At 31.9% G+C, this 15,011-nt stretch overlaps 1 protein-coding gene across 1 annotated transcript; it reads right to left on the bottom strand.

Moving 5' to 3' along the window:
• Positions 1–6,595: 6,595 nt before the first annotated feature.
• Positions 6,596–12,362, bottom strand: LOC106717499 (E3 ubiquitin-protein ligase CHIP). Its single transcript, XM_014511369.2, has 7 exons — positions 12,083–12,362; positions 11,810–12,008; positions 10,218–10,359; positions 9,978–10,080; positions 9,041–9,097; positions 8,735–8,851; positions 6,596–6,904 (listed from the first exon to the last, which is right to left on the bottom strand). The coding sequence occupies exons 1-7, from the start codon at positions 12,200–12,202 to the stop codon at positions 6,779–6,781; spliced, it is 864 nt and encodes a 287-aa protein (XP_014366855.2). The 5' UTR covers positions 12,203–12,362; the 3' UTR covers positions 6,596–6,778.
• Positions 12,363–15,011: the final 2,649 nt, after the last annotated feature.

The following is a 15,011-nucleotide window of genomic DNA, read 5'->3' as shown; positions in this document are numbered from 1 at the left end:
GTAAATGAATGTCCGCAATATAATGGCAGGGAACAAAATGTCCACAGTTTTACGTTAAAAGTTGGATGTTAATAATTAAAATACTTTCAGTATAAAAATTTATTACTGCATCATTTAAATATATTCTGTTGCAAACATGATTCTGTGTTTTAAATATATTTTTTACAATAATTCGTTCAATTTCTATTTCTTTGGTTAAGACATAGAACATATATACAAGATTTTATAAACAATGTAGATGCTGTTCTGTGAGATAGAGCAGAGTTTAATAAAATAAAGACACGTAATTTAATTTTATTGTAATCTGATTGTCAAAATATAATGAAATTAAAAAAAACATTTATTGTAATACAATGTAATACTTTTAAATAAATAACTATTTTCGTAAGTTAAAGTAAATGGTCTGAATACGTTCATTACTCTTCAAACATGCTTTGCACTTCTACTGCGATTTCCGAATTTAAATCTGCTCCATTTGTCAGAGAAAATCGATGTGAGCGAGCGGTATTTCAGCTACGTTTGTCGACCAAGGATCGACTTCAAAATACTTTCAAATAATGCTGGCACTTTACTAAGTTCACTGCAGCCAGTATTAAATCGTAAATGTAGTATAAATTGGGAATATAAGTACTGACTGCAGCACTATGACATCGGAAAAACTATGAATTGAAACTCACTCGTCAAAATCGGTTCAGCCGTTTACATAAGGTCATAATGTAATTCATATACTCGTATATACAAACTATACATACATAAAACATAATTACATAAGCACGAAAAACAATACCCTCTTATCAGTCGGATAAAAATGCACACAAAAGCTCACGTAAGAATGTTTTATGGCATAAAATGTATTGCGTTCATAACTTACAAAAAGCACACACGACCTGTCCTACGGGAGTTACTATTAATTTTAAGCGGATTACTCAGCGACGTCATTTCACAGTTGACTTTAAGCGACCTCGAGTACAATCCAACACTTGACTGTGATCCCCAGAGAATGCGAATGCCTGGCCACGAATGTTTTAATAGTTTATTATTAAAATACCAAGCGTAATACATACCATCGGACGAGGAAAATGGAATTAAAACATAACAATAATTTTTTTTTTCTACGATTCGCGAAAAATTATATCGTTTAACTGCAGTGTTTTGTTTTTTACAAAATAATTTAATTTGTAAAGATAGTTCAAATATGAATCCAAAGTTTTAATTTTTCTTAAAATAGAAGTGTCTTATTTTATTGCCGCAACCAGTCTTTTAAGCCGTTAGTGTAGATCTTTCCTCTTAAATGTACACTCGATTAGTGCACGTTACACAATTTTAAGTGCAGTAATAGTTTTCTTAAAAAAATTTCAAGGTTTTACGATTCCACATTCAAAATTGCTGATAAGAATTTACGCCAACAACAACAACATAATTCACGCCTGTAACCCGGGGGGAGTAAGCAGAGAACACAGACCTCCATTTGGGAAGGTCTTGACAAACCTCTTTCGCTTCTTCTACATTCATACATTAACAAATGCCTGTAAATTCCAAATTCAAAATATAGTGCAACATTATATGGGTAGGTTAGAGGGGCGCTGCTATCGCAGATAGTTCTGTCATAAAATATAATCAAACAGGTCAAAAAAGAATTTCAGGTATATTAGAAATAAAGAGTTATCTACCTGCTTTATAAAAATATTGTATAAAGCAGGCAGATAATTAATAAATTAGTCGATACACCACTGCTCGTTAATTCCACACTTCCCGTGCATTAAAATTACTTTTCAGTCGATAGGATATGGAAAATTTTAAATTTAATTAGTTGAAAACTTTATATAGACCGAAAAAATTGAACAATATAAAGTGATTTTAAGTGTCAAGTGTAAAAATGAATAACGCATTACAACCACCACCGTCAATATGCTTCGAAAACGACAACGACGGGTAATATCAACCGAGAATGGAGCAGATGGAAAAATCGATTTTTAATATACATGAAGGGGATAAAGTTAGACAAGGAAACGGCAGATGTGCAAATATGTTGCTTCATGTTATCATCAGGAAATATTTGAACAATTTAGTACTGCGGAACGTTTACTGGCAAAATCTATGGCATCAAAGATAACGGCCTACGTGAAGAACTATTGAGGAAACAAAACCTCATCCTTACAAAAACCGTAGAGATATGCAAGTTAGCAGAAATGTCAAGAACCCATGCTAGCTTTATAAAGCAGGACAATTTAATGCGCGAGCAAGTGAACGCTAAAGAAAATATTCACACAGTGCAGCGGTCCAGCCCTACGACTGATGATGTGTATGCACCAATAGTCAAAAAAGGATATCTGAACCGGTGAGGAGGGCGCTGATATCGCGGTTAGTTCTATCAAAATATATGTATATAAAACCTACTTAGACTAAGACTAAGATAAGTTAGGTTGCAACCGATGGAACCGATCGAATATTGCCTTCAGCACCCAGCCTTTGACTTTTAAAAGACAGGACACTTCAATTCACTTCAACGTCTGTCTGGGTAAATTGCTTAGTCGGTATAAGGTCAAGAAGAGAGCTTGCGATCTTCAGGAATGAGAAAAAGAGAGATAAGTTCAAAAAGACGTATAAATTTTACGTGTATGTCAGCATGATACGAATGATATGATTATACGTAAATATCTTTAATCCCTGAGAAAAATGGAATATTATTTAGTATAACGGAGACTCGTTGCTTAGTCCATTTTTATATAGTCAAAGCTCCCAACATTCTGAAGCAATAATTTCTCTCGCCGGTCGCGTTCCCCGCTAGATTTCATCCTGATGAGATTGTATTTAGTACGCTACATTGTATCTTATTTTGCAATCTTATTGGTTCATTCTTTAAGATATTTAACTTCAAATTTTCACATAAAGCAAGTTGAGCTTACTGAGCGGCTTAGACCGATTCGATGTATCACTCAGAGTCTTTAATATGCGATAACGGAGGAGCTTAGTGTGTACTTAGACTTATAGAAAATCTACACTAATGGACTGCTAAGTAACCATGAAATTAGTCATTATGGCGGTCAAACATACATAAATAATTAAATTCAAATATAATTTTTTTCCAAAAACCATTTAACAGAAAAGAAGAAAAGTTCAAATAGATACTGTAAATTAAATGCAAAATTCATGACTCACTCAGTAAAATGATTTTTACCTTTGCGTAGTAATTAAGTGCCGGTCTCAGCTCGCGGCGCGGCGCGGCGTAAAGCCGGAACTACTTAGTGAGCGGCGGTTATTAAAATGCACACAGCGTACACTTTTAACTACCCGTGTAGACGAAATATAATGGCATTTAATAATTGCATTTTTTCTTATTTACATTAGAATTGTTAAAAATATTGTTAATTTATGCTGTTTCCAAAAACTCCTAACCGCGAATTTTGGCACCAAAAGGTGCTAATTAAGGCACCATAAGGTGCCAAAATACCTTTAAAAAACTAAGTATTGTCTCTGTTTTATCAAAAAAAAGCGATGGAGCAGTCTGTTTTTGTACTTTTAAAACTTAGGATTACATTGTTTCGTTTCGGAAGCATGAATAAAACCTTTTCTGACGACAACGTTTTCTGATACTAGTTGAGATTGGATCACACTTAAAAAGTAATACTGTAGCAATTTACTGTACTAAACATGTCGTGAGTAAAATTTTAACAGGCAAGCATGTTCAATGGTCAAGACACATGACAAGTTCTCGTTTTCGAGCGAGAGCGTAGTGACATTGCACAGGAAACCTGCTTACCAAGCGCATTGTCAACTGCAGGAAGGCCACGAGCACAAAATTGACGAGCGGGGCGGCGCAGCAGCGGAGAGAGCCGATTTAAATAAAAGTACTGTTCCGATCGTTTCGTACGCCGTTGTATTGTGCTATAATTTTCCGCCTGTGCGTCGGCCCGCTTGTCGTATAGTTCGTGCCCGAGGCCTTACATATGTCAGACGATCATCGTTTATTTGGCATAGTATTTTCTAATCAATTTTGATACTTTTAGTTGAATAAAACTTATCTCAGTAATTTCCTATATAACAACTACAACTCACGACAATAATCCACAGACGTAGGCGATAGAATTTCCATTTGGCGTGGTCCTTACACCTCTCTCCTCATCCACTTTCATACATCTACGCATACATGCACGTCGGTTTCGGCGGACTGTTAATATAAATAGCTGTTCCTCTTTTCGAGGAATAAATACTTTCGCAACAAACCAGCCTCTCTTGTTTTTCCATTACGTAATTTTCTCCACTGTTCGTCAGATTTAAAGAGACTTAAAGACTTCTGCGTTTGTTTATGTTCTCGCTAATCTTACTAATATTATAATTACGAATATTTGGATGGATGGATGTTTGTTTGAAGGTTTCTCCGGAACGACTCAACGGATCTTGATGAAATTTGACAAAGATGTAGAGCATAGTCTGGAAGAACACATAGGCTACTGATAAAGTTTTTCTTTAACGGACGGAGTTGCGGACGACACCTACTCAGATATAATCCTGTTAGTTTATTAATAGAAAAGAAAGAGCATTAAATTGGGTTTTCCATAAATAAAACTAAATTTGACATCAAATCATTATATATTTATATTGTTTGACAAATGAGAGATAGCCAGGTTAATTAGGCCCAAGATGAAAAAGCAAGGTTTAGGACTTTTTGATATTATAACAACATATCTACATTGGAAATCGAATCTTAATATTTATGACATAAAATCAAAATTTGCTTTGACATTTTACATATACAGTTTATATGTTAACATTTTAAAGGAATTAAACATTGAGCCTTTACACGTACTTCAATTATTCATAGTAAATTACGTTATAAATATTATTTTTTCTCAGAAATACCTACATACATAATCTGCTTAAATACAATTATATAATTACTAGAATAATTATAATGTAATCGAAGAAAATAATATTTATTTTCAGAATGTGTATTGTAAGGATTCTATGCACAAATTAGTGTACAATATTATTGTAAATATTGTACAATAACTGTATAAAATTGTACAATATTGTTGTAAAATTTCTGAAAAAAGATAACACATTTTCCGTGAAAATAAAATATCTGTGTTTATCTTCACCAGATAATTACATAAATCACATCAAGTTTATTTAATTTAAAATAATACCTAAAGATAACACCGTAGTTTTATTTCTACCAAAAAGTCTTGACTTGAAAAACTAGTTACAATTGTTTTCTTAAATACAATCCTAACATTATTAATCTAAAAATACCTAAAACTTAGTAAAGTAGGGTATTAATGGATCACAATAATACTTATATACCAATTTTTTTTATTACACATACAGGATGATAAGAAAAACACGAACATCCATTCTCTAAATTCCTAACAACTTATGTATTACGACTACTTTGAAATCGAAACATTAAGTTTCCACTAACTAAATACAATAACAAAAACATATCTGGTTTATTTTAATTAAAAATATGTCTTCGTACAATAATATCGTCAGTGAAAACCCAACACAAAATTATATCGGAAAATTAGTACAGAGTTTCACTACAACAAGCGATTATTTTTTTACTTAAAAAAGATGAAAAAAAATCAAAACGTGAAAGAAACAAGCAAATATACTATAGTAAATATGATAACGTAAAAAATGTTAGTTTCACAGTTTCAATTTTTTTTTTACACTTCATATTCAAGTCAGACGTGAAGAATATATTTATATATGAGGGTCACATTTTATATAATATACTAACAGCCTTAAAAAAACATTAAACAACTATATACTATGTTATTAATTACTAATATATGTCTAATTATTTACAATCAAACCTGGATAAGAGAGAACTGGATGAGTGAGAAACCTCTGTAAGCTAGAAAAGTTTCACGATTCCTTGGACTCTGCCTAATCCAGGTTTGACTGTGTTTTTAGATATTCAAGTTTGCGACTGAGTGGGAAAAAACATATAACTTAAATAGCATATAATATCGACGCCCCCATCGAATAATCCTGTAATGCACTCTTACCGGGTTTTTGCTTTTCCGTCGAATTCAGCATCTAAAGGTCCTATTACATGTTGTGAATTTTTTAAATATTTTTCTTAGTGTTAATTACGGAGATTAAAAGTCATTATTGAAACAGATTTTTTTTGTTTCCGGTATTATCATTTTTCCTTCATAGCACAGAATACGTCCGGAATATATGAATGAAAATTAAATACAATGAAGCTATAAAAAATTAGCTTTGTTTTGGTATCTAAAAGATTCTTGTACAATAATTATTTATGAAGTTATAATAGAAATACGGTTATTTGCTTCTCCTGAAAAATTAGATTTTTCCTATTACGGCGTTATCCTGTGGGGGCGTTAATATCGGAAATAAAACAAATAACTCTAATTATATAGAACGGACTAATATTTCTATTATGTATTATTATTGTTATTGTATCAATTTATATTTGGATATTATCATTTATATTCAGTTACTAAAATTATGTAAAACACTAAATCCATGATGGATTCTAAAAGATAAAGGAAAAATGTACAATTGAAGGTATAAAAGAAAACATCAAATTTATACTATAAATGGTAGATGTCATGGCTTCAATAAACATTTTCCACTTTTTATACCTACAAATGAATCGATTCCCAAACGTTTATATACAGGGTGGAAAATAATCGATATAATTATAATTAACGCAACAACATTCAGAAATAGTACCTACAATAAAAGGATACATCGTCAACTGCATAATTACAATTATAATCGATACATCGATATAAGAAATCGATTAGTAATCGAGTGCCCACTCGTTCTCCTGAAGGAAAGCATCGACAACTTCCTTCATCGTGAAGTTAGGTATCAGTTGATCTGCTGTTAACTTCACTCGCGTCACCGGGTCAAAGTGACCGACCCTCTGGAATAAATTATTAAAATTAGAAACACACAGAAACATCGTTTACCGTGAGTTTCCACTGAAGAAACTTTCATACAAAATCATAATGTTACCTCAATTTATACAAACAGAAAGATATTTAGTACAAATTTTTCAATATCACAATTAAAATGCAACATCTACGAGGGGAGGTCCAAAAGTTCGCGGAATGAAAGGGTTGTCAATGAAATATAACAATAAATTTATTTTTCCTTTTCAATATAATCACCCTTAAGTCTAATACATTTATTCGATCTATGAATTAATTTTTCTAAACCATCGAAAAAATATTTTTTGTCTTTGGCCTCAAAATGGGCCGAAATTGCCTCCTTCACTTCATTATCGTCGGAAAATTTCCTTCCCCTTAGCTCTTTTTTTAAATTTGGAAATAAATAAAAATCGCTAGGAGCCAGGTCTGGACTGTAGGGTGGGTGAACAAGTGGTTCGAACCCATGTGTGTGCAGAGCAGCCATGGCAACTCGGCTCTTGTGAACCGGCGCGTTGTCTTGCAAAAGCAACACACCCTTGGCCAATTTTCCTCGACGTTTTTCTTTAATTGACTCCTTTAACTTTTCTAATATGAGTGCGTAGTATTCTCCGGTTATAGTGGTACCTTTTTCTTTATAATCAATGAGTAATATTCCCTTACAATCCCAAAAAACAGTGGCCATCAACTTTCCCGCCGATTCTGACACCTTGAATTTTTTGGGAGGTGGTGTACCCTTTTTGTGCCATTGCATGGACTCCTGTTTGGACTCAGGTTCAAAGTGATGAACCCATGTTTCATCTCCAGTAACAATCCGCTCCAAAATCTGCACGGGCTCGTCTCCACACAACTCCAAAAAGTGCTTAGACGCGTCGACGCGCTGCTGTTTTTGAAGCGGCGTGAGCATTCTCGGCACCCATCTTGCACTGACTTTTGTCATGCCCAGGTGGTCGTGCAGGATACGCAAAATAGTTGTATCTGATACTCCAACAAATGCAGATAATTGTTCTTCTTCAAACGTGTGTCTTCGAGTACAAGTTTTTCGACTTTTTCGACGATGTCTGATGTGGTGGCGTCAGCTGGCCGCCCAGAGCGAGAGTCGTCTTCGATTGAATCTCGACCATGTTTAAAAAGACCATGCCACTTATAAACCATTGTTTTACCAGGGCACTGATCTCCATAAACGGCTTCCATTTCATTTAAAATGGTTTGAACGTTTTTTCCTTGCTTGGTAAGGAATTTTATCACAGCGCGATGTTCAATTTTCTCCATAGTTGCAGTTTGCTTCCGGATTGACTTGTTCAGCAGGCGAGTACTCGTAAACGAATGGCACTATAGGGTTGAAATGTTATATATATACTAATTATGAGTGCCCAATTAGTATGACACTAAGCGAGCTACCCTATCCCCACTCCATCCCCTCCATTCCGCGAACTTTTGGACCTCCCCTCGTATATATATAAAAGAAAGTTGTGTTAGTTACACCATTTATAACTCAAGAACGGCTGAATCGATTTGACTGAAAATTGATGGGCAGGTAGCTTAGAACCAGGAAACGGACATAGGATCATTTTTAACCCGTTTTCTATTTTTTGTTCCGCGCGGACGGAGTCGCGGGTAAAAGCTAGTGTTGTATAAATTACGTATCAACAGTGAATGAAAAATTGAGTCTAGAAATCCTCGAATTTTGAACAAAATGCCCAACGTAACTCAAATTTTCTCGTAATCAACCAACTACCAAAAGGAGGAGGTGCTCAACTAATCAGCCTAATTTCATATCGGTCAATTAAAATGAAAAATGCCTTTAAACATATAAAATAACAAACCTCGAGATGCTCTTCAATATCTTTCTTCTCGTACGTAATCCCGCTCGGAGTTATAACTGGCTCGTTGAGAATCTCAAAGCTGATTTTACCACACAAATAATCTGGCACATCCCGTTTCTGAAAATATAATTTAAAACTTCAATATAAGCACAGAACATCCTGTATACGAAACAGATTAAAGCCAATTGAAAATCAATTTTGAACTATTTATCAACAAATTTAAATAAAATTTTCTTTTTTTTAAAAAAAAAACTTTGTGTAAATAAAACAGTGTATGAAATAGACATTTATATAAATACCACATACCCTTCGTCTTTCATCCATTTTAGAAAATAAGTTATTTAATTCACTACTGTAGTTATTCTGGAACAAAAAATATAACACAATAAGAGAAAAATCAAGACGAAAAAAATTTACGTAATCTATTTTCGTACAAAATGTTTTCAAATATATTTATATATATATTTATATCAGCTTTAATAAGGTACATAAAATATTATAATGTCATTATTATTTTTTAATCACCTTACAGCTAATTAAAATACCATGAAGATGGTTATAATTACCTTCTTAAGTAGTATTTATAACAAAACACCCTGTATAACATACTTCTAGATGATCTAATTAAAATATTATATAGACACAATAATCAGATCAAAGTTTTAAGATAAGAAAATAGACTGAAACATTTCATAACGAACACTCCATCTTACTAATTTAGACATAGCCTGGGAAAACATATAGGCTACTTATTAAGTTTTTTTTAATTCCTAGACAGAGACGCAGGCAAAAGCTAGTAGTATATAGCTACCTTAGCTACCTTATTTTTTGTATAATTTTAGTTACAAATGGTCATAATCTATCTTAAAATATGAACAATATTTTTTTTTAATTTTTTTTTTGTTGTTCTTATAAAACAAGTTGTGCTCTGTTACGGTTTAACATTGATGGGCATTTACTTTTTATTAACGCTTAATATAGAACTATTATATTCCTATTTATAATATAACTATCGCCAGCGATTCCTTCCCTGCAGATTTAAAAATAAATTAATAAATAGCCTATGTGTTCTTCCAGCCTATGTTCTACATTTGTGTCAAATTTCATCAAGACCCGTTAAGTTCTAGAGATACTATGTCATCCATCTAAACTTTCGCATTTATTAATATCATATTAGTATCAATATGTACATATATTGAAAATAACACAATATTTTTACTTATCAAAATAAATAAATACTTACACATTCTTCTTCAATTTTAGCAATTTTTGTATTAGCCTCTTCCTCATTTGGGTTTTCTACTTTTATTGATTCTATTCTACGCTGCATGTCCTCATTTATTAACCTGTTAATGTACAAATAATAATTTTAAAATCAAGAACAAATTCACGTTTTATAAACATTTACCAAATATTTACAAAAAATAGCTAAAAAAAATTAAATCTAGTTATTTTGTTGTCTTTCTTTTGAAATAGTTCATACCTATTCAAATAAGTCTGCAATTCAATCTCTTGTGATATCCTCTTTTCCTCCTGAACATTCCATCTCTTTTTTCTTGCTATACGAAGCTGTGCCGCTATGTCATCTCCAAAGTTCAACTTCTGTTCTTTAGCCAAATCATTGGCTGGAAGAGGAAACATTTCATTACTATGTGTAATACTAGTTGTGTCCATGACTTCGTCTGCGTGAAATACTGTCTACGGGTAGCATTTTGTAATGACTTAGGCAATTTATTTTACTTAAAATTATAAAATAAAATACAATAAAACATATTAAACTTACAATACATTCATATATTCATCATTCAAAAGTTCATCCCATATTCCCTATTGTTATTTTGCATGAGGGTAAAACTTTGAATGTCATGTTTATTTATATCAAAATAACAGCCTCTAAAATAAAATTCAAGCTTTTAATTTCAACCATCACTTTTAACCTCTTACAACCCAAAGTAAAAAAGTAGCATATGTCCTTTCTCAGGCTCTAGACTATCTGTGTACCAAATTTAGTTTAAATTGGTTCAGTAGTTATGGTGTGAAAGCGAGACAGAAAGAGTTACTTTCACATTTATAATATTAATTAATAATTAATCGACACCATATTTAGTTAAATAGAGAATTGACAAATTGGATAAAAAAAATCAAGATTTCAGTTTTTTGGATTTGATTTGGAAAAAATTATATTCATACTTCCATGAAGTTTCTGCACTTTGAATATAAAAAAAAAAATTGATAGATATGCCAGTATTAATATTACATCATAGAGTATACACTCTATTTAGTTTAGCTTGTTGTTTCTATTAATAGAATAGGTATGTTGCTTAGACAGTAATTTGCATTGTTATGTCATCAAATACCATCTTCTTTTACGATTTTCCCAGCTAAAAAAATAATTGTGTTGGTTTTTCCCAATGTTATTTATTTTATAAGAAAATTGTACATAGGTACTGCTTGCAGCATGTAGACCAAGCAAAGTACTACTTTTATCCAAAACACAAAGTACATTTTTTTATTAAACAAACATTTACTTTTTACAACATAACATATTATAATAATTATGAATGTTATGTAACATTCATGTCATGTGGGAGTTAAAACTGTATGATAGTAATATTCTATTTTTAATTGGATAACAAGCTTTGCTATATTGTATTGAATAAGTCAATGGTTTCTTCACTTGTCAGTGACATCAGATGCTTAAGATATCATTTACATTTACGTCAAACATTAATCTAGTCTTTAAATAGTATAAGTTTGAAACTTGTACATTTATATTTTTGATACAATGAATTACATATATCACATAGCTATACCCGAGACTGCGTCAGTCCAGAATTTAAAAAAATCTTCTGTTCTTCCAGGCTATATTCTACATCTGTGCACTTTTTCATCAAAATAAATTGAGAGATATCTTCTAACAAACATCCATCCATTCACACATCCATCTAAACTCTGGCATTTATAATATTAGTAAGATATGTAATGAAATACAAACATGAAAAGCCACGTTAGCATAAAAATTATTTTATGAGCATTACTTAGTAAAAATATTTGTATTTTATTGATAATACTTACCACGATGAAGATGTTTTATTGCCTCATCATAGCAATCAAGTTCAACCAGTGCCTGACCAAGGAAAAAATGTCCCTTGACCTGGTTGGAATCTATATCGAGTGCACGGCGACAGTCGTTGCATGTTGCCTCCCATCTTTTCATCTTCAAGTGACATAGTGCACGATTAGTGAAATATGTGGCCACTGATGGATTTTTGATCTGAAACGTTGAAAGATGTTGTAGGGTACCAATTTTAAGTTCCACATCACAAACAAAACACAAACAACACTCACAATAGCCTTCGTGTAGCAGTTCATAGCATCTTCGAATTTTCTTAAACTGAATAATCTATTTCCCTGCTCTTTTAATTCCTTGTCAGTAAGGTTAGCAGTCGAATACATATGCTTACTCATTTTTATTATTATTCTACTCTTACTTATAATAAAATAATCACTATGTGCATAATTTACGACATACGCCTGACAGTTATTATTTAGATACTACGCTGTGAATATCTGTAGCCCTATTTATTTTTCTTTCTAGAAAATAATTCAACTGAAATTGTCACCACCGCTTGACAGACCTCCGTGAAGTTGGCCCCCTCACTTTCATTTTTTTAACTTTTTTTTACGCAAATCGTTTGAGAATCGTTTGAGAGGGTTTGAGAGAAAAGAAATATCGTTTGAGAGTTCCTACTTTCTCCGTAAAAACAATTTCAAATTCTAGTGTTAAGTTGGCCCCCTCACTTTACTTTTTTTTATTTTTTTCAATGCGAATCGTTAGAGAGTCGTTTGAGAGACATTAAGAGAAAAGAAATATCGTTTGAGAGTTTTTACTTTTTCTGTAATAAATATTTTAATTCTGGGCATCGAAAGTTACAAATCGATTTTCTTTTTTTTTCCGAATTAAATATGGCAATCATGCACTTGGACATTTCAAATTTATTGTGTAGGTAGAGAATGGTAAGAGAGTGATTGAGAAAAAAGAGAAATCGTTTGAGAGTTAATACTTTTTCTTAAATATATATTTCAATTTCGGAATCGAAAGTTACAGATCGGTTTTCCTTTGCTCCGAAATAAATATGGCAATCATGCACTTGGACGTTTCAAATTTATTGTGTAGGTAGAGAATGGTAAGAGAGTGATTGAGAGAAAAGTGAAATCGTTTGAGAGTTAATACTTTTTCTGAAATATATATTTCAATGTCGGAATCGAAAGTTACAGATCGGTTTTCCTTTGCTCCGAAATAAATATAGCAATCATGCACTTGGACGTTTCAAATTTATTGTGTAGGTAGAGAATGGTAAGAGAGTGATTGAGAGAAAACAGAAATCGTTTGAGAGTTAATACTTTTTTTGAAATAAATATTTCAATATCGGAATCGAAAGTTACAAATCGATTTTCCTTTTATTTCGAATTAAATATGGCAATCATGCACTTAGACGATTCAAATTTATTGTGTAGGTAGAGAATGGTAAGAGAGTGATTGAGAGAAAACAGAAATCGTTTGAGAGTTAATACTTTTTTTGAAATAAATATTTCAATATCGGAATCGAAAGTTACAAATCGATTTTCCTTTTATTTCGAATTAAATATGGCAATCATGCACTAAGACGTTTCAAATTTATTGTGTAGGTAGAGAATGCTTAGAGAGTGATTGAGAGAAAAGAGAAATCGTTTGAGAGTTAATACTTTTTCTGAAATATATATTTCAATGTCGGAATCGAAAGTAACAAATCGATTTTCCTTTTATTTCGAATTAAATATGGCAATCATGCACTTGGACGTTTCAAATTTATTGTGTAGGTAGAGAATGCTTAGAGAGTGATTGAGAGAAAAGAGAAATCGTTTGAGAGTTAATACTTTTTCTGAAATAAATATTTCAATTTCTGAATCGAAAGTAACAAATCGATTTTCCTTTTTTCCGAATTAAATATAGCAATCATGCACTTAGACGATTCAAATTTATTGTGTAGGTAGAGAATGGTAAGAGAGTGATTGAGAGAAAACAGAAATCGTTTGAGAGTTAATACTTTTTTTGAAATAAATATTTCAATATCGGAATCGAAAGTAACAAATCGATTTTCCTTTTTTCCGAATTAAATATGGCAATCATGCACTTAGATGATTTAAATTTATGGTGCAGACAGAGAATGGTAATAGAGTGATTGAGAGAAAACAGAAATAGTTTGAGAGTTAATACTTTTTCTGAAATATATATTTCAATGTCGGAATCGAAAGTTACAGATCGGTTTTCCTTTTTTCCGAATTAAATATGGCAATCATGCACTTAGATGATTTAAATTTATGGTGTAGACAGAGAATGGTAATAGAGTGATTGAGAGAAAAGAGAAATCGTTTGAGAGTTAATACTTTTTCTGAAAAATATATTTCAATGTCGGAATCGAAAGTTACAAATCGATTTTCCCTTTATTTCAAATTAAATATGGCAATCATGCACTTGGACGTTTCAAATTTATTGTGTAGGTAGAAAATGGTAAGAGAGTGATTGAGAGAAAAGAGAAATCGTTTGAGAGTTAATACTTTTTCTGAAATATATATTTCAATGTCGGAATCGAAAGTAACAAATCGATTTTCCTTTTTTCCGAATTAAATATAGCAATCATGCACTTAGACGATTCAAATTTATTGTGTAGGTAGAGAATGGTAAGAGAGTGATTGAGAGAAAACAGAAATCGTTTGAGAGTTAATACTTTTTTTGAAATAAATATTTCAATATCGGAATCGAAAGTTACAAATCGATTTTCCTTTTATTTCGAATTAAATATGGCAATCATGCACTTGGACGTTTCAAATTTATTGTGTAGGTAGAGAATGCTTAGAGAGTGATTGAGAGAAAAGAGAAATCGTTTGAGAGTTAATACTTTTTCTGAAATAAATATTTCAATTTCTGAATCGAAAGTAACAAATCGATTTTCCTTTTTTCCGAATTAAATATGGCAATCATGCACTTAGATGATTTAAATTTATGGTGTAGACAGAGAATAGTAATAGAGTGATTGAGAGAAAACAGAAATAGTTTGAGAGTTAATACTTTTTCTGAAATATATATTTCAATGTCGGAATCGAAAGTAACAAATCGATTTTTCTTTTTTCCGAATTAAATATAGCAATCATGCACTTAGACGATTCAAATTTATTGTGTAGGTAGAGAATGGTAAGAGAGTGATTGAGAGAAAACAGAAATCGTTTGAGAGTTAAT

Source organism: Papilio machaon, chromosome 10, assembly GCF_912999745.1.
Source record: "Papilio machaon chromosome 10, ilPapMach1.1, whole genome shotgun sequence".
Lineage (NCBI taxonomy): Eukaryota > Metazoa > Arthropoda > Insecta > Lepidoptera > Papilionidae > Papilio > Papilio machaon.
Note: the sequence above shows the minus strand (reverse complement) of the source record. Positions and strands in the feature narration are given on the sequence as shown.

Bases quoted from the DNA above. Each gene is read 5' to 3' on its own strand.
- LOC106717499 (XM_014511369.2), bottom strand. From the start codon at position 12,202: ATGAGTAAGCATATGTATTCGACTGCTAACCTTACTGACAAGGAATTA. The intron at 10,081-10,217 runs GTATGAACTATT...GTACATTAACAG, and splicing joins TTGCAGACTTATTTGAATAG to GTTAATAAATGAGGACATGC. The intron at 6,905-8,734 runs GTTTGTTATTTT...AATTTATTCCAG, and splicing joins ATATTGAAGAGCATCTCGAG to AGGGTCGGTCACTTTGACCC.